The sequence below is a fragment of the Phyllostomus hastatus genome, unplaced genomic scaffold, assembly GCF_019186645.2.
Source record: "Phyllostomus hastatus isolate PE091 unplaced genomic scaffold, TTU_PhHast_1.1 phas_contig_29, whole genome shotgun sequence".
In the NCBI taxonomy this organism is placed as follows: Eukaryota; Metazoa; Chordata; class Mammalia; order Chiroptera; family Phyllostomidae; genus Phyllostomus; species Phyllostomus hastatus.
In genome coordinates, this window is record NW_025333835.1 from 40,074,473 (window position 1) to 40,093,663 (window position 19,191).

Below are 19,191 nucleotides of genomic sequence, written 5' to 3' on the forward strand. Positions count from 1 at the left end.
CATGTGTACGGCAACTCTGTTAATTAAAAATCAATCACTGTTTTAAAAAAATCAAAAACTAGATTTATGCTGCTATATATTGTGCTATGCTGTTAAGGAGTCAGACACTTAGAAAATGCCCATTTTAACTAGAGCCTAAATGTCTGTTTGTTTGCTCACTCAAACACACAAGTGTTGGGAGGCCTGAGTGCTAGTCAAAGACCTCTCATATCTGAGCTCTCGATAAAGATCTTTTCACTACTTGTACTTCAATTCCTATTTCCATAAAGCTATTTATTTTTAATGTGTGAAGAACTATGATCTAGTTCAAGTGACTTGGTTCTAAAACTACTGTTGATATGCAAAGCTGTTAGGATTTTTGAAAATGCAAACAAACAAAACGTGTTTGAACAACCCTTTGATAAGCCCGTGATGTACTGCCAGCCATTGGCTAACTTATCTGATAAGCCCAGGGCAACCCCGAGGAAACCTGCAGACTGTTGTTATTTTGTGCTGTGCACATTATTTATTTCCTATGACACATTCAAAGCCTTCCCTCACGTCTGGGCCTACCCTTCCCGAATGCTTTCTCAGTCAAAAATTGGTCTTTCTGCTCTTGCTCGGGTGGCTCAGGTGGTTGGAGCGTCGTCCCATACACCAGAAGGTTGGGGGTTCGATCTCCAGTCAGGGCACAGACTCGGGTTGCGGGTTTGATCCCCAGGGGCGGTGCCAATGGGAGGCAACCCATCGATGTTTCTCTCTCACATGGATGTTTCTCTCGGTCTCTGTCCCTCTCTTCCTCCCCCATCTTCCTCTCTCTCTAAAATCGATAACCACATTTTAAATTCTTATTTTAAACCGGCCTTTCTACCTGCACTACTGTTCTACCCCTGTGCTGTGCCGGTCCTGTCACCAAATCCTGCATGCCGTCCCCGCCGCTCCCGCAGCCTCCGCCCCTGGATGCGGGACGACAGCCCCTGACACACACTGTCAAAAGCAGCTGGGCCGCTTCATCGTACTAGTGTGCCACTTCATCGTACTGGTGTTAACTCTCCAAAGAGAAAAGGAAACAACACAAAAAATAAAACACACACATGTCCCTCCACGCAAATACAAATCTTCCGCTGAAGTCCCAGAGAGAAAGCCAGGTTCCTAACTTTTATCTGGCAGCAAATTCACTCTCATTTGAAAGAGAATTTTCCTCTCTCAGCCACTTGGTCCGTGGAGCAGTAAAAACACGCCCTGGTTTCCAACTTGCTCCCTCGGAGTAAGCGCACCGACTCCAGCCGGCACGGCACAGACTGGAGGGTGGTGTGCTCCGGTCTCTCCCTGCACTTCTCAGCCTCGGAAGCACTGAAACGCCCTGAAGCTCTCATCCAGGGGTCCACAGTGCCAAACTGTCGCTCACCACGCCTGAAAAACGGTCAGTCTTACAGAAAAGGGAATCAAACATGCATGCTCTGGATTAAAAAGTTCACATGAGTAAATGCGACTACATTCGCTCTGTGTCTCTTTGATTTGAATTCTCCAGAAAAGCATGAGCCTATGCATACCTTTAGGAAGGGGGAGAGGAAACACTGAACCTGACAGTTTGAGTTTGAAAATTCTGCAAAGTGGAGAGCTTAATTCCCTATTCCTGAATACGTCTAAGCTCTGGATTTTGGTTTGCTTCCCATATGTCACTAAAAATCCCGCCACACTCTTTCTGGTTTAAGAATACTAGATACATAGACTGGCAAGGGCCACTTTCTCCGCAAGATAACCCCAGGGACAAAGTCATGCGGACGTTCCCAGTTCCCCCTAAACTCCACGGCTTCCATTCCCTCGGCGGTGACGGAGGGCTCATGTATATTCTGTGGGCTGCTCAGAGCACAGGGGCAGCCATCGGTCACGAGGACAGTTCCCAGCACTCGGATGAGAACCGTCACAACTGGGGGCCTCCCGGTGCCTGCGGCAGGTTTTGCTGATGACACTCATAAAAGCGAAGGCAGACGGGCGACTTTCTGCTCTCTCAGCTCTGGAAGGGGCTACCACAACCCTCCAGGAGGGTGGAGGAGCCCCACAAAAGTCACTCCCACTTCCGACCGCCAAGCCCTCGAGAGGGGGCTGTGGTTCACACAGGTGACGCTGCTGACACACGCACGCTGGGCCTGACGCGTACTTCGACTTCGAACACTTATTAGCGGATTGACACAGAGCAGACCACATTTCCTTTAAAATACTAACATCCCCCCCCACAAAAAAAAAAAACCCTCCAAACTAGATCAATTTCTTAAGCACAACGCTGAGGTGAGCCACGCTGATTGTCATTTTGACCTTGCTTTGCTTTAATTCGGGAGCCTATTAAAAATGTAACAAGTAACCCTCTTCACCCGGCTCAGCTAGCAGAGCTAATAGGCTCTGAATTAATTTCCAGAAGATGGCTGTCATAACTAACAGGTTTTAAACATTTGGTTGATTAGGGAAAATGAATTGAATATAATGTATTTGATTTGGAAAATTAGTTTTCATTCTATGTGCTAACCACAATAGTGTTTATTTTAAGTTTACATGATTCCATTAAGAGTCCCAGATCACCACCGGGCTGTGTTCATCCTCAGAGTCCTAGCCGACTTAAAAAAAAAAAATCAATTTACAGTTTGATTTTTGTTGGCCTTTATTGGGAGGCACGTTAAATTCGTTTTTGTGGTTTTCGTAAAAATCTTCTTGCTTGCTAATAAAGCAACAGGCCCCCAAACTTGAGAATGATCCCTGCGACACCTCGGTCAGAGAAGCCTCCTCGCTCACTGCACGCAAATCCTCTGGAGAAAGGCTTCTGCCCGGGGTAAGACGAACCAGTTTCTGCATTGTTTATGGAGTTTCACTTGATTCCTCCTGACAACCATTTAAACAATGAATGTTGGGAAATGTCCCTCAAAGAATCAGCAACAATGGCAGGGATCAGGGCTTTTATATTTAGCTAACACTATTTTTAAAAGAAGAAAATATTTCTTCCTGAAGGGATTACGGGAAGCCTTATTAAAGACACCTGCAAACAAAACCAGTGACAACAGATCTTTATCGTAATTGATAACTGAGTTACCCTTTGGACAAAGCTCCTTTCTCAGAGACAATAACATGGAGATTTACCTTTGCTGTGAGATTCAAGAAATCAGCTAATTGGGACTACTGGTATTCAACAATGGTGAGATTCACCAAGATTAAGGGAGTGAATGGAAAAAAAAAACAGGTTAAAGAAAAGCACAGTGAGCCTAGAATTTTTCTCTCTTCAGGCTGAGAATGTTTCATACTAACACCGGCTAGCACCTCTCCCCGTTTCTCCATCTGTCATGGAAAAATGTGCGCATCACGTGTTTTAGCTAACTGCGTCCTAAGCCCAAGCCAGCCGGCTTCGGAAATTCAACCTTGGCCTGGCTTACAGCTGCAAAGAAAAGGGACCTTTCACACAATTTTTTAGAGTCATTAACAATCACGTCAAAATGTGACATTGTTTTAGTGGGAGATTGCTTCTTGGGGAGAAATTACATAGCTAAACCCAGCAGGACGCGTTTGTAGAAATGAGTCCGCAGGAGAGAAGAGGAAATCAGACACCTTTGTCTGCAGTCAGAAGCACGCGGCCTGAGTCCCGGCTTCCGCCAGGCCGGTCAACAGCAGACGCCCTTGCCCGCGGGCCGGCCTGTTTGCAGTCAGATGCTCATGGCTGCACTTCCGTGCGACTGACAGAAATGCCTGTATAATCATCTCAGGCCTACTCCTGATTTTCTTTTCTTTTCTTTTTTTTTTTTTGACATAGCTAATTCTCCAAATTAAGCAATTCTGGCTCCTTTTATCACCATGGCTCCAGAAGAGATAAAAAAGAGGAAGGGGGGGCTATGAGGACCGAGCCATCATCACCGCACACCCTCACTGTGGCATTTCTCCTGCCTGGCCTTCGAGTGAGCTCGCGAGGAGACTGCTCTGCACTGGCACTTGGGAGAAGTGGAAAGGTTCGTGAAGTCCCAGCAACGGCAGCTGCGATTTTCGAGTATGTGCAACCTTCGGCTAATGCGTTTCATTTCCAAAATAAACACTTGGAGATGAAGGAGAAAGCCCTCTGGCCCGAATCACCGAAAAGGAGACGGAATTAAACAACAGAAAAGACAACGCAGACGAGCAACCGCACTGCAGGAGAGGATGAGAGACGAGATGGCCCAACAGTATTCTCTCAAAACCTCAAGTTCACAGACAAAGCAGACGCCTCACAGAAGGTATTTCTGTGGGATTGTTGGTTTTCCTTAAAAAAGACACCTTAAGACTTAGAGCAATCCACAGGTGAAAGAAAAGCTGCCTAGAAAAACAAAAAAGGACGTTTTCTGAGATGACTTGGATCCTGAACTCGAATTACTATTGGCTTCACCAGGCTTTGCGTCTGCAATGACTGCTCTCCATTGTCCTTGCTAACAAAGTATTATTTTCGCCTTATTATTAACTAATCTTTTCTTTGTGAATAACCACACCTGGTTTTATCCACAGAAAATGGTGCAGTAAATATTTCTCCTTTGTGGTAATACAATGCATAATTTAGCTAATCTGGGCTATCTTTCCGTGAGAGGTGATTGTTTCTGTATTATGAAATGCGCTCTCAGTCAAGTGAACTTCGCGCCAGATACCTGGAAGGCAGATGGAGAACCACTTACCCAGCATGTAGCTGCTTTGAACTAACTTTGACAGGACCGTGTAGCCACTCCTACACACGGGGCATTACTCATGTTAACTCAGCCTCCGACTCATCGCCACACCTTTCCTGGACAAACACGGCCCTTCTCGCAATTGACACTACATGTCGCCAGGCCGAGAGGCCCACCCTGAGCCCCCCACGGGCAGGCCCCGGCACAACGAGGAACTTCTGTTTTCCGTCGAAGAACCTGACATCACAGCTGTGTTACCTGGATGAAGTCTAGGTATGTCAGGGGCAGCAGGTCATCCATGTGTCCGATGTCCTTGGAGAATCGATTTAGAATTCTTCCTGCAAGAACAGGACAGGAGGAATTACTCATTTCCCCAGATAGGTCCTTTGAGAGAAACAACTCACAGGCAAAATCAAAACAGTACTTTCAATGCATATGTATTTAATACATAACACATTCACATGAAATTAGCTTATGTCAGTGGCAAAGAAAAAGAAAACAGAATGATACCTAAAGAGGAACACAGACACCACTAAATGGCAGTGGGGAGGGAGCCGAAATCTGGTCGTGATTTTTAAAAGACCGGGGGGGGGGGGCAGTCTTGTGACAGCATATGGAAGCGTAGGTGGATCTGAGAAGGTTCCCTCCTTTTAGATCCCACCTCACGCTTCCATCCAACTGCTAAGCAGGTAAGTAAACAACTGCACTGAAAACACACAAATTGATCCTAATTGTTATACTAATTTCGCTTGTTATCAGAACTGATTTTGCTAAGTGGTGCTTTTTAAATAATTGTGGTTATGAACTCTTTATTTTTTTTGTCCCCCCAGGATGGTTCACAGCACCTCGCATTTCGGGAAGACCTGGAATCCTGCCGTTCTCAAACTGTGAGACTATCTATGGGTAACAGGTGGTTCTTGGAAGTGCACCAGGGATGACAAACATGGACGGGCTCAGACATCCCAGGAGACAGGAGGAATGTAGGCAGAAAAACAGGGTTATCCGATGATCAAAGAGCACTTCTTATCACAGATTTTATTTCCACCCCCCTCAGAGCCCAAGAAAACTGCATATCCTATAGGCTTCAGAATCAGAAGCTCAGAACTAATTTCTAATAAATATCTAGTCTTTCAAACGATTCAATGCAAAAGAATGGAGCCAGACACACACACACACACACACACACACACACACACAGCCTATTTTGCTGTGGCAGTTCTGGGGAAATGCGTCTCTCTAGGCCCTAAACTTCTGTAATGGATGCTTCGAGAAACCAGATGGAGGTGAGACAGATCTAGCACGCTCCTCCTAAAGTTGGTCACAGGTGACTTCCTGCCAAGGCCCTTCCTACCGAGCCACCCCCCAGACCACACGTGGCGAGAGGCTGGGAGCTGAGCTTCCACTGCCCGAGAAACGCTGCCTCTGCAGCCCTCCCACGAGGCGCCCGGGCTCGGCCAGGAAGCACAGGGTGTGCCGGAGCGAGGAGCTGGAGCCACGGGAGGCTTTCACGTTGGGCCAGGCCACGCCCCAGCAAGCTGGGCCTCACGTCTCCAGTCTCAGGCTTTGCAAACACAGACTCCAGACATGGCACCTTTGGTGGCACCTTTGGCAGCCCCAGTGACAACCGTTCTTTAGAGGGTAAGTCTGAGGACCAAACGGGCTCATGCGTGTGAAAACAACCAGCCACCACACCCCATGGGTGGCCAAAACCAAAACCACAAGCTCGAGGTGAGGAAACCTCCATTCCCCGGGGGTTCTGCCGCACCCCCCCCGGGGAAGTCTGCCGGGCAGCGGCAGATGGTCGACTGGCCAAAATGCAGATGGCGATTCGGGAGCCCTGGAGTGGAGCTTGAGATTCTGCATTTCTACCAGGCTCTCAGGTGATGCCCTGCCGCTGGTCCTGGGCCACGGCTGGAGGGACGAGGGGTTGGGTTATTGTCCAATCAGTCGTGCTTTTGAGCGTGAACACGGGATGGGCTGTACTGTTCTTCTGGATTCTGTGGCCTACCTACTTTTCATCTTCTTAAAATACCAGTAGCAAAATGAGGAAAATACGTCAAAAAGATGTTAAAAACATAGTTTGGATGCTTGTTATTTCTTCAACAGAGAAGTACTTTTTCACATATGCAGGATTCAGAAGCATTTGTAGGTATGGTTCAGCTTAAAAAATGCTGAAAGCAATCTTTAAATTAAAAGAGAGAGAGACACGCTACACAGAGATGAAGAGTATGTGAAACCACCCCCTTCACCTTCGACCCCACGTGAGCGTCTTCGGGTCTGAGACAGCACAGTGGGCCACGAGTGTAACATTCGAGGAAAACACAACTGAGAAACACCCTCTCCCACCAAGGCTGCGCCATCACTGAACTGCATGTCAAAGACGGTCAAAAACGAAACACTCATTCACCAACGAGTGGGGTGTCGGCAATGTGACATTAGAAGGTTCAGCGGTCACTTCCTTGCTCTAAGAAACAAGTACGAAAATGAGTGGTGTTTGCAGAACAGTTCATGTGGCTTTGCGATAGACTGCTGTGATTTCAAGTTCACGGCCTCGGTAGTCATGAGGTTTCCTCAAAGGTCTCCCAATGAAATCCCAATGATAAATTCCCTTCACACGCACGTGGCCCCTGCTACACAATCTCCAGGGATGTAGAGAGAGCGAAGAGGGATTCGCCGTGACCAGAGGACCCAGCCCCGTTTCCGACCGGCATGCTGGACCGAGCTTTCGGTGCACATAAGGGAGCCACGCAGGGAGCTGAGCCAGTGCTGGACTGGCTGCGTCATTCTGCACAAACTAATTCCTTGCACACCAGCGTGAGAAGAGAAGTGGGAGCTGCAGGCGTCTGCGGGCCCAGCATTCCCACCGCCGCTGCAGGCAGAGTAGGCCGTCAGTGCAGGGCTGCTAAAGAAGGTCACGAAACTGGGAGAGCAGCGGGAATTAGGACACCATCCCTGGAAAAGCCAGAGTCCTGGTCCTCCCTGGGCACTTAGCAGCCACAGGCCCGCAGGCAACCCCTCCAACCTCTGCCGGGACACAAATCCTTTATCTGCACCGCAGAGGTGATAACATTTGCCTGACTCCTTTACAGGATGAAAGATTGTGAGGATAAGAGATGTGCTTATGAAGGCACCTTCCAAGATGCAGAGCAGCACACCTGTGCAAGGTGTGAGTCACATCACTGTTACCGATCGTAGAGTTTTCAGGGACGCGGCAGGGCTAGTAACTTCCCAGCTTTGTCTGGTGAAGATCTGAGATTTTTACAAAGGTGCCTTGAAGAGCGAGGCAGGAGAGGGAGTGGAGGCCAAGTTCGCCAGGCTCTGGAAACCCCCCCTTCTCCCTTACTACCCGGCCCCTCCCACCAGCCTGCTCCCAGGCTGCTCCCAGGCAGGGCCCTTACGTCCACGTGGACGAGCATAGAGGGAGGGCTTCCGAGCCCTCCTCGTGGAGCTAATGCCGGTGGGTGCTGCCCCTAGCAGCCCAAAAAGCCTTGATCAGAAGAAAGTGCCACATGTTCAAAAAGAGACTGCTGAAGAAAATCAGATGGAGAGTGAGTCTGGAGAAAGTAACATTCCCCAATTACTCATTAGCCCTTTAAGTAACAAACTCTTGGCTTGAATCATTTTGGCAGAAACCTGTTCACATGGAGTGCAGACTTTTGTCTTCTCAAACAAAAGGTAGAGCATCAACTCCTCCTTTTTTGACAACCCAGAACTAGTATTTTGAGCCATAGATGGACTGTTCTTCAACACGATGCTGTTACCTTGGTGCGCCCCTCCACCCCCAAATGCTAGGCTTTTACGTTACTATGCTTTGTGACACACTTCCTGCCACCCCGCGCTGGCCTTGAACCTCCAGCTTTACTTTAGTGACGAGGACCGAGGAGACCTTGTAACCTCCAAGGGCCTCAGCTAGGCCCCAATCTGCTCTCGGCCAAGACGGAGCGGTTTTCGTGTCTACAGGCACCGTTTCTCTGACTTTGATGAGGGACTGTTTCAGCTTGCTTCCAGGTTCCCCCTGGAGTCTGGTTATATCTCGGAATATATCACCGAGGTCTGACGGCTTTTCATGTCTATTTGTCTTGAATTTACACCTAGATCACACACCCTTTGTAAACACGGACCGCATTTCAGGTACAGCCTGTAACCAACTGCGAAGTGCCTGGGGTGGGGGGCCCTCAAAACGGAACCTGTGCCACACCATAAACTCAGGTTTTCCAGCTTGACGTTTAACGAGGGGAACAGGCGCAGACGGACCCTGACATGGAAACAAACGCATGGGCAACATCGGTGTTGAAAAAGCAGCTCTCGCTGAAGGGAGACTGGGAGCCCTGGGGCCTACGCAATGACTGTCGTCCCTCAGCTCTGCGGACACGACGGGAAAGGTGAATTCTGACCACGACCGGGAGACTGGAGTCTTTGATCTGCAACCACGCCTGCCAACTTTGCAAGGTCCCGAGGACCCGACTGGCATCAGGTCAGAACAAGCCTGCCGCTCACGAAAGCCACGCTTCCCAGACTTGAATCTGAACACGAAGCTCCCAGGGATCTGGTTAAAATGTACGTTCCCAACAGCTCTGGGTGGGGCCGGGGATGCTGCGCGTCTCTCTGACAGCTCCCTGGCGATGCCCACGCCGCTGGTCCAGGGACAACCCTCTGAGCAACGAGGCGGAATCTGGACAGTCCTGATGATGGTCCCTCAGTCCAAGAACTCGTATGATAACCTTGTCACATTTACAAATGTGTAACTACTGCCCTTTTAAAAAATTTTTTTGCATCCAAGAGCTGAAAACTTGTGTCCCATTTTATCCATGCAAATTAAATGAGAATAAGACATAATTAAGGCAAGGGGTCCTGCCTCTGTCATTCACTGCTGCTTCCCCAGTGCCTGGACCAATGCCCGGTACGTAGAAGGCACTAGAGCACACTTTGAATGAATAAATAAAACAAACAAGCCCTTCTGCCATACAGAACAAATGGTTTGTTTTCCAATTTCAGTCCCTGCTTCCGGGGCTTGGTATTTCACGCAGCCTCCTTTTGGCGGCTGTTTTCTGGGGAAATTCATGTCGCAACATGCAGCGTCTCGTTCATCAGACTCTCGTCACTTTCCTGGCGTTGTGGTCGAACCAATTCATTTGTGCTCCTGCAAAGGGCATTTGCAGTTTGCAGCAGCAGACGGAGTTAGGGCACAGCGATCTACAGAAGCTGGCGCGATGTCCGGGAAGCACCCATCTAGAAGAGGGGAAAGTGGGGCAAGGGGACCGCAGTCCCCAGGTGCAGGGGTGGGGTGGAGACAGAGCACATGGGGAATAGGGAGCAGGCAGCCAGGGCGGAGGGGAAGGATGGGAGGAGCAGCAAGGTGCTGACAGTCATGCTGTAGGTAACCAGACACTGGGGCACAGTTCTGCCTAACCATGGCCTAGGTTTGTAGACTTCCTCCGGAGCTACGAATTCCTCCTAGAATGTAAAGGCCAAAATGCATAAGAGATGACACTCGATTTAACCGATAGCTCTCAAAGGGGATGTGCTGATCCAGGCCATCTTCTTAAGGCACTAAATTCAGTACCCAGGCCTGAGGGGGCGAGGTCACCCCCGTGCTATGGAAGAAGCCCACTCTGCCCTGTACACGGCCCCGAAAGGACCCGTCCTCCTTGTCACAGCAAACATGGGACAGATGCACCTGTGGTTGCTGGTTTTCCGCTGGCGGCGCCACCTACCTGCTTACACAGCAGGCGGAGCCTGGAGGGAGGTCGGGGGACAGGTCCCGGACACGGCTCCAGCTGGCGGCAGCGGCCCGATGGGGAAGGAGTAGGGAGAGCCCCAGGTGGACTCACCTCAGGGACACGCCTGCAGGGTGGTCCCGACGGGGGCGGTGGCAGGTGGGCACCTAACACTGTGGGGTTTTTGCATCTCCCGGGAGTTAAGAATCAGGTCAGCAGTCAGGCAATGAGGGGCGGCAGGTCCTCCTCCGGCCATGTGGAAGAACGCCCGTGTGGCACAGGCAGGCGGCACGGTCGGAGTCTGGTGCCCTCTCGCCTCTTCACATGACACAGACATATTAACAACAGTCGTTTCGAGGTTTTATTGCATAACATGGCAGATGACAGGCAAAGAGCTTCAGAAAGTCTCATGTGCTCTCTCCCGGTCTAGTGGGATCTTTCTCATCTCTCCCCCACCTGGAAGACCCCAGGGAGGGCTGCCCAGACGAGAGGACATGTAAAACCCCAATGTCCTCAAGACTGAGGGCGCGCTCGCAGTCCGTTTTCCCTTCCCAGCTTCGCGTTTTCCTTCCTCCAGCTCACGCATTCTCTTTCGTTGTAGCTTCTCTTCCCACTCGCCAATCAGACAACACACCTTGAACCCCCTGCCAGTGCTTGCTGTTTAGATTTAAAATTCGACCCAACTTTGTTGTGTGGTGTGTCCTGGGGCACGGTCTAGTCGAACACTGGTGGCAGACCAACAGGACACACGTAAGTGAATCCAGTACACACGGTGACACACGGTGACACAGAGTGACGCAGAACACCGGGAGCACACACCTAGGTGGCACTGGACGTGCACAAGCCAGGTGCCGACGACACAGCCAGCCGCAGCAACAGCGGGTGTCGCCAGACGGTGCAAGTTACAGGGCAGGGCCAGGGTCAGCCTAGCACGTCCTCACGGAGGAGACGATGCTTGAGAATTCGGACGGAGGGCAGAGCACGGAGGCAGAGCACGGGCCGATGGAGAGGGGCGAGTCTGTCCAGGTGGGAGGAATGACACCTGTGAGGACTCAATAAGTGGGAAAGGACCAAAGGATGACAAATACTTGCCTAGCTGAGGGAAAGAACACGACCTAAGTGCGCTAAGGCTGGAGAGAACGTGGGTGCGGAACGGGAGCGGAATGGAGCCTCCTCTGAACTTCCCTGCGGTCTGAGGGAGGCCTCAGTTCCCTCTCCCGTCAGTGTCTCTCCAGAGCAGCGGGTATAAGGGGGACGTGCAAAGGAGGGACCCTCTCCCCAGTGGGGAGAGGACGGAGGGACGCCCACACAGCAGGGCTAGGCTGAAGGAAGTCAGAAGAGCTCTAGAGAAGACAGAAGGAGCGGTGTTCCGTCTCAGCCTCCGTGCGCACAGACCCAGGGCATCACCACGCCCGCACCGCGCACCGCAACACCGCAGAGCTGGGCGGGATTTCTTCTCGTGGTGGTTTCGGTTCACTCGTGCTCCATTTCCACGGTTACCACCACCACTCCCACCACCACAGCACCCAGTGTGCCAGAAACTGTGTTAAGCAGGGCATACACATCATCTCAGAACTCTGAGTGAGATACTGTTCCCATTTTTCCAGAGGCTTAGAGACTGAAAAAATTAACTCAAGGACACCCAGCTGTGAAGTAGCCAAGCGGGGACTCCCACCCAGCATTACAGAGATTGAGAAAGTTCATGTTGACACATTTACAGCCACTTCCCTGGACAGATCTGAAAGCTCTGTTAAGTACCAATGAATAACAAGAGCTAATCAAGTTATAGGCAGGCCTGGTGTGAAGCTGGGAAGAATGGCAATGGTCAAACCAGCGCTTGTCGGGCCAGGCCCCTTCTGATTGGCTGATGCCCGCTCCACCGGAGGCTAAATGCTCTTGTCACTTCTGGTTAGAGGAGTTCCAGCAATTCTCTCTGGGCTAACCGTAATTAAAGTAAAACACTTAAAGTAACTCCACCTCAAAATTAAACTAGAGGGATTACCGCAGGCTGGACGAATGAATTAACAAGTAAGCAAATGAATGAACGGAAGAACGAATGGGGACTCAGGGTCCATCGATCAGAAAAGTCCGAGGACTTGAGCTCCACCACACCCGGAGCTGAACCTGTGCTATGGCCCAGCTCCGCTGCTGGGTGTAGTGAGGAAGTAACCCTGAGGGAGGAGCGGATCCGCCTCACGGGCTGCCCCAGGCGGCCACTGTCCCAGGAGGCCACTGCCCCGCGGCAGCCGTACATGCTTTGCTGCAGTAAGGGGTCCTTCCTGAGCATTTCCGAAGCGCTGAAAAGACAACAGCCAGGAAGCTGGTCCAGGTGGCTGCCCTTAGGTTTTCAGCCCGAGCTCACTTGTGGTTTGGTGTGTATGTCGCACAGGAGTCTGGCTGCTGGCTGGTGGCTGTCTGGCTCACGTACGGCCGGGAGGGTACAGACCAGTGGGCAGCAACGTGCAGGAGAATCTCTAGAACGACGGCTGTGAACACGGTGGGGCTGATGGGAGCTACGGAGCATTTCCCCCAGGAAATGCCCATGCGCACTGTGCACGGATGACTTCAGGGGATTCCCTAAAACTTGAACTGCAGGAAGTGGAGTGGCCCCAGAGTTCAGTGGCCCAGACAAGAACCTCTCAACCCCTTGACCTCTCCTACCAAAGGAATGCACCCTGCTGTGTCCCAGACAAAAATCGTTCCCTCAGCTGTCTTTCAAGGCCAAGTGCACGGCCTCTATTTCACGTCCCCAGAACCACGGGCACTAGGGGCTTAAAACCTGGAGCAGGCTCACCTGGGGACTGTGCTCAGCGATGGCAGCGGCCAGGCCTCCGGCTAACGCGTCCACCTGAGCACAGGGTTCCCACGGCCACAAAGGCGGCTGCCAGACTCAGTCCCTGAGAAAACCTCGACTGCAAAACCCCATCCGGTGGGCGAGGTGCACTGTCCCTGCCTCCAGCGCCCCGACGAGGCACATGTCATGCTCAAAAACGGGCGGCAAAACACCTGGTGTGGGAACGCGATGGAGATGGAAGACAAGGGGCCCGCCCTCCCACTGCCCACCCCGGGGAAAGCGAGGGAAGGTGCGCTGGAGGCAGGGCAGCCGGCACCCACACCTGATCGGCGGCTCTGTCTCCAGCACATCGTCGTAACATCTGGGAGCCGCCAACAGACAACGCACAAAACTAGCTCGGCTGTGTTATATGCGTAAATGCGTGGGCCTTTGTTTGGGGGTGGGGGGGAGAGGAACACCACTAAAAAAGGAAGGGAAAAAAATCCTTTTCCCCTCCCGAGTCATTTCTTTTCAAAATTCACATAAAAGTTGTAAGAACTGGGAATGCTGCCCCAAGTGGTGCAGTTCTACCTGTCAGCTACGAAAAGCCTAGGAGACACGGTACCTCCGAGGCAAGCCGTCGTCTTTCTCTCACCTGGGATCCTGCCTGGCCCCTTCAAACACGCCCCCGGTCCTCCCCAGTCCAGCTTCGCCTCCCTCACGCCACAGGGCACATCCGTCACCTGTCACCTCGTCTCTGCAGCCAAAAGCCGCCTTCCCTCCCACCCGAGCTCTACGAGTTGTTCTACAGCCACCCGGACTTCTCGAGACAACTTTGTGAAATACTCGTGGAAGCTGGTGTCTGAGATCTAGTTGTTTTTGTTTTTTTTTTTTACCTTGACTGCCCCACTCTTTTCATTCCCGCTCCCTGACACGTTTTTTAAACACAAGGGCCCCTGACTGGCGTAGCTCAGTGGATTGAGCGTGGGCTGCGAACCAAAGTGTTGTAGGTTCGATTCCCAGCCAGGGCACATGCCTGGGTTGCAGGCCATGGCCCCCAGCAACCCCACATTGATGTTTCTCTCTCTCTATCTCTCTTTCTCCCTCCCTTCCCTCTCTAAACAATAAATAAATAAAATCTTTAAAAAAAAACACAAGGGCCTCCCTCCTGTTTCAAGGTTTTCGTCTCTTGGAGCCCCACCCCTCCCCAGTGGTCACTTGTCCCTTCTCACGCTGCTGGCTGGCGGTTACCTAAGGACAGACAGGGAAACCAGAGCCTTCAGGCCCTCTCTTCCCTGCCCCCCCTCCCTGCCCCCCCACCCCTGCCACCTGCCCCTCCCTCCTCATGTCAGCGCCCCCAGGTGGAGGGCCTCTCCCTCTGGACACCTGCTCTGCCTGTAAATGGGCGACCGTAAGCCCAGGGAGCCAATCCACTGACTTAGCGTGTTTAACTGGCCAATAAATAACTTCACAAGGATCTCAACATTAAAAAAAAAAAAAACAAGATTTACAGACTTATGCTGTCTGAGTCCCACAGCCATCTTCGACATAGTAAAGAATTTACAGCCGGACTCAGCGCGGGCTGTTGGCACTCAGGGCCGCCCTGTGAGCTCGGAGCAGCAGCCGGGACACCAGTCTGCGAGCAGCAAGGTGCCGCGGAGCCCGCGCCGCCGTCCTCGGCGCCAGGCAAGTTTTTTTAATCAAACAACTTCATCGGAACACAAGCTGTTCTTAGATTTCTGCAGAGGTAATTACATACCAATTCAATGCCAATTAATCTCAGTCAAATAAGAGCCTGCGAGGGAACAACTCTAGGCTGATTGGAGGCTATTTAATGGTCAAATACTTGGCAGGATCTTAGTTAAACAATGATTCATTAAACCACACAATGGCCAGGCTGACCTCAGAGCGAAAGAACCGAAACTCTGGTTGTCCCGTAAAAAGACATCAAACCTCTGCGTGATCCTGTTTCCTCCCTCATTCAGCAGCCCGCTCAGCTGCGGGACTCGGAGTGCGCTCGGCTGTTCCGGGGCACACAAGGGCGTGCACCAGTCCCCAGGGTTCTCCCCACACTGCAGCCCCGAGACTCCTTTCTCCCCAACCGGAAGAGCAGAGGGCCGGCTGTCGGCCCCACTACTCCAAGTGTTTGTTCACTCTGAGCGGGGAAAAGAACGACAGACTGAGAACCTACCCTCCACCCCGAGGAAGGGCAGCTTGCGGCCATTTCTCTAGCAGCGCGTGGTTACCCGGCACAAAAACCCCTGATCCGCACAACTGTCTTTCCAGCAAAAAAACCCATTCATCGTTTTTGGTTTCCTGCAACCAACTTATCAGTCTGGTTCCTTCCAATGAAATGCCCCTTTATAACACAGCTCCCCGTGAAAACCCAGGGGTCCACTTTAAGCGCTGCTGGCAGTTCCCAAAGGTTTCCTATCACGCTTCTCGGAAGGACTCTCTACCTTCCTGCACGTTCATTTCTTCCTGTGAAGACTGTATCAAGGGAAGCGACACAGCTCTGGATTTGCTGGGGATTTTTTGTTTTTTCTGTTTGGTTTTTTTTTAGCCTACACTAGTACTGTAAGCATAGCCATAGTGTCACTAATGCTGCTATTTTTAAAATGCATTATTTTTGTACTTCACTGCTGATTCAAATCTGAATTAAACATTGTACCGTTTGGCTGAAAATGGGCTTTATGGCATTATCCTGCAGAGGCTGTCGACAAATTTTATTTGCCTCTCTTTAGAGAGGGGGCCCTAGCCCGGCTTTGTTAAATGCTGGGTCAGCACTCGTCTTAATCATATGTTTAAAAATAAAACCTTAAAAGTAAATGAATAAAATGCACTGTTGTCTCTTAAGAGCAAAATATGTGCGGGGTAATTTTTTTCAAAGGGGAAGTCATGCTTCACAAAACAAACTTCCCCCCAGATTAAATTTATTATAATCGACTAAAGCTGAATTTATAAGGACACTGTTTTCATGAACGAGAAACTTCATGAAAAACTCATTACCAACATCTACTTCGACTCTGCTCGTAAACTGGCCCTGAGGAAACCGAGGCCCACTTTTACTGGGCGTCACCCATTACATCCGCACGCGGGCCGTCCCGGCGAAGGCACGGCCCACGCTGTACTCGCTATTTCGAAAAAGAGAGACACGGTGAACCAGACCTGCAAAGTCCAAACAGAGTGGCACAGAAACACAGCACCGAGTAGCTGACCAGAGTAACGAGCGTGAGGTCTCTCTCAGCAAGCCCCTCGGACACGAACCCACGCCCCGCTCCCTGCGGCTCCAACACGACGATGCCAGCCCTGCCTGCGTCTGTCCCTCGGCACCGAGACTGGTGATGCTTCGGGGGTGGGCGGAGTGGGGGGAGGCTGGGGAGTCACACTGCATCTGTACACAAACATACCGTGGCAAAACAAATTTTCCTGCGAATATAAGCAGTTTTACCGTCTATCGAAGCAGTGCCAGAAAGTAGATTTCCTTGCACAAAGTGCTGACAGGCACAAAACGTCTCCCCAGTAAATCAAGTGCGTTGTAACCCAATCATCAAGTCAATCAAGTCATTAATAAAACGAGGCTGCATTCTCCAAGGAAATGGGGAGTGCCAGGGGAATAAAAAAACCTTTGGCGGCCCCGGAGAATGGGTCTCCGACACGGCTAACAGCGACTGATCGGGTCCCTCTCTTCTCCCCTCTGCCTACAAAGACACGTCTTTGGGCTGCTTATCTTCTTCACGTGTGTCTAGCCATGTAAACTGCCCTACAGCAATTCCAGCTTCCCCACAGGCCGCCTGTAAATACAAAATAGGCCCTGTTTCTTGTTTTTTCTTCCTCCTCCTCCTTCTTCTAGACCCCAAAATGACAGCCTATTATCACCTTTGCAGACACTCTTGCAAAACGGCCCAGTAAGCACTGGGCAGAAATGTGCTGAGAGCACAGTGCCCATTCATCTGACCTGCCAGCAAGTAACAAAATTCAGGTGGGGTGCCTGCCACCTAAATCAATTTACTCCTTGAAAAAGACTTCTGCTGCCAAAGCCTGTCGAAAGGAAAACAGGAAAGGAGTTAAGGAATTGCAAATAAATCTAAACACGGGCTGCGTCGGGTCTAATTTTCAGGCGCGGGCCCAGAAAAGAGGAAGCGTGCCAAGGAACCAGGACAGGAGAGCCCGGCAGCTGATAAACCTGCATCCCCAGCATGGCACCCCCACACCCAGCCTCGTGGGGAGGTGGCGTCCGACCATCCCACGGGACGCAGCACTGGCTGCCCCTGAGGCCTGGAGCCCGAGGCCACCTCCTACGATGAGGGATTCCACCCCCTGGCACTTGTGAGGATGGCTCCTATGAAAGACAGACAGGGACAGACAGACAGAAACAACAAGGGCTGGAGAGGATGTAAGGAAACTGCGACCCTGTGCACTGTTGGTGGGGATGTAAAATGCTGCAGCCGCTGCGGAAGACAGCGGGGCGTCTCCTCGGGACATCAAACACAGAACTACCGTTCGATCCAACCATTCCCCTTCCGGGCAGGTGCCGAAAAAAATTGAAAGCTGGGCACCCACGGTCACAGGAGCATTGTTCATGAGAGCCAAAAGGTAGAGGCAACCCCAGGTGCCTGTCGGTGGGTTAGTGGGAAGACACAGTGTGGTGCACGTGCGCGCGCACACACACACACACACACACGATTCTCAGCCTCGAGAAAGAAAATGCTGACACGCCGGGGCACGGATGCACCTGGGGGACGTCATGCTAAATGAAGTCAGCCAATCACGGAAGGACAAATGCCGGGTGATTCCACTCACAGAAAGGAGCCTGGAAGAGTCAAATTCGCAGAGACAGGAGGCGGCATGGTGGTTGCCGAAGGCTGGAGGGAGGCACGGGGAGCTGATGCGGGACATGGGGTTTAATGGGGACAGAGCTTCAGTTCGGGAAGGTGGAAAGTTCCGGAGACGGGGGCGGCGGCGGTCACACAACAATGTGACGGTGTTCAGTGCCACTGACTGTGGACTTAACAATGGTTAAGACACTACACTTCATGCTATGTACGTTTCACCACAATTTTTAACAGAAAAAAAAAAGCCAGACTTTATAGCTATCCCCCCTCGCAAACCCCATTCTCGCTGCACACCTGTCTGCTCCACGGTGGCACTTAGCACCCCGGCGTCAGAACCAAAGAGCGGGTGTCGGTTGTGGCAGGCACCTCTGTCACAATCCTGGTGTGGGAGACAAGAACGTGTGCGTTCAGGGGGGCCAGGAGGTCCCGGAGTCCCGCCCAGCACCCCAGCAGAGGAGGACTTTCTCTCCAGGGAAAGCAGAGCAGGGGGAAGACAAAGAAATCTGCTGGGGGTGGAAACGAGCAAAGGGAGGGGCTGCCCGCTGACAGCAGGGACACAGAAATGCCACCGGCCGCAGGGTGAGGGGAGACAGAGCGGAATGTGTTAACATTTTCCTCCGCAAAGCACTGGCTGACCTTTAGAAAACGCGACAGCAATTTACCTTTCTCTGAAGTATTCTACACAATCAATACTCTTGACCACCCTCTTGTCCGCTCCCAACACCTTGGAAAACCTTCCAGGTTAGGGGGCAAAACATCTACCAGTGGAATTCAGTCCCAACGGATGACGTGGCCAAACCAACACGACCTGGACTCACTGAAAGCTTCCCGCTTTCTCTACGATTTCAAGTCGAGGACACCCCCGTCAGAACCCTGGAAATGACACCCGAAAGCAGGAGAAAGAGTCTTTCAGAAGCACTAACAGCCCCTGCCCTTGGTGAGCAGATAGATAACCTAAGAATGAGAAGCTAAGAGGAAACAACAAAATAAAGCAAAGGTGGGTCTGAAAGGCCACAGACAGGGAAGCACGGAGGATCTCCTCCTCAACTCAGGATGGGGTTGGGTTGCAATAAACCCACCTCAAGTGGAAAATGTTGTAAGCCAAAAATGCATCTCATACACGCAGCCTACTGCACGGCACGGCTCGGCCTAGCCCACCCTAGACGCGCTGGGAACACTAACGCGAGCCTGTCGTTGGGCGTCGTGCAGACAAGGCAGGA

At 51.4% G+C, this 19,191-nt stretch overlaps 1 protein-coding gene across 2 annotated transcripts in view; it reads right to left on the minus strand.

The window, feature by feature from the left end:
- Window positions 1-19,191, minus strand: part of ABCC4 (ATP binding cassette subfamily C member 4) — a 208,919-nt gene that overhangs the window by 73,004 nt on the left and 116,724 nt on the right. For both annotated transcript variants that reach the window (XM_045838973.1, XM_045838974.1), the window contains one exon: window positions 4,905-4,984. In XM_045838973.1, coding sequence (XP_045694929.1) covers window positions 4,905-4,984 — 80 coding nt within the window. The remainder of the gene's footprint in view (window positions 1-4,904; window positions 4,985-19,191) is intronic.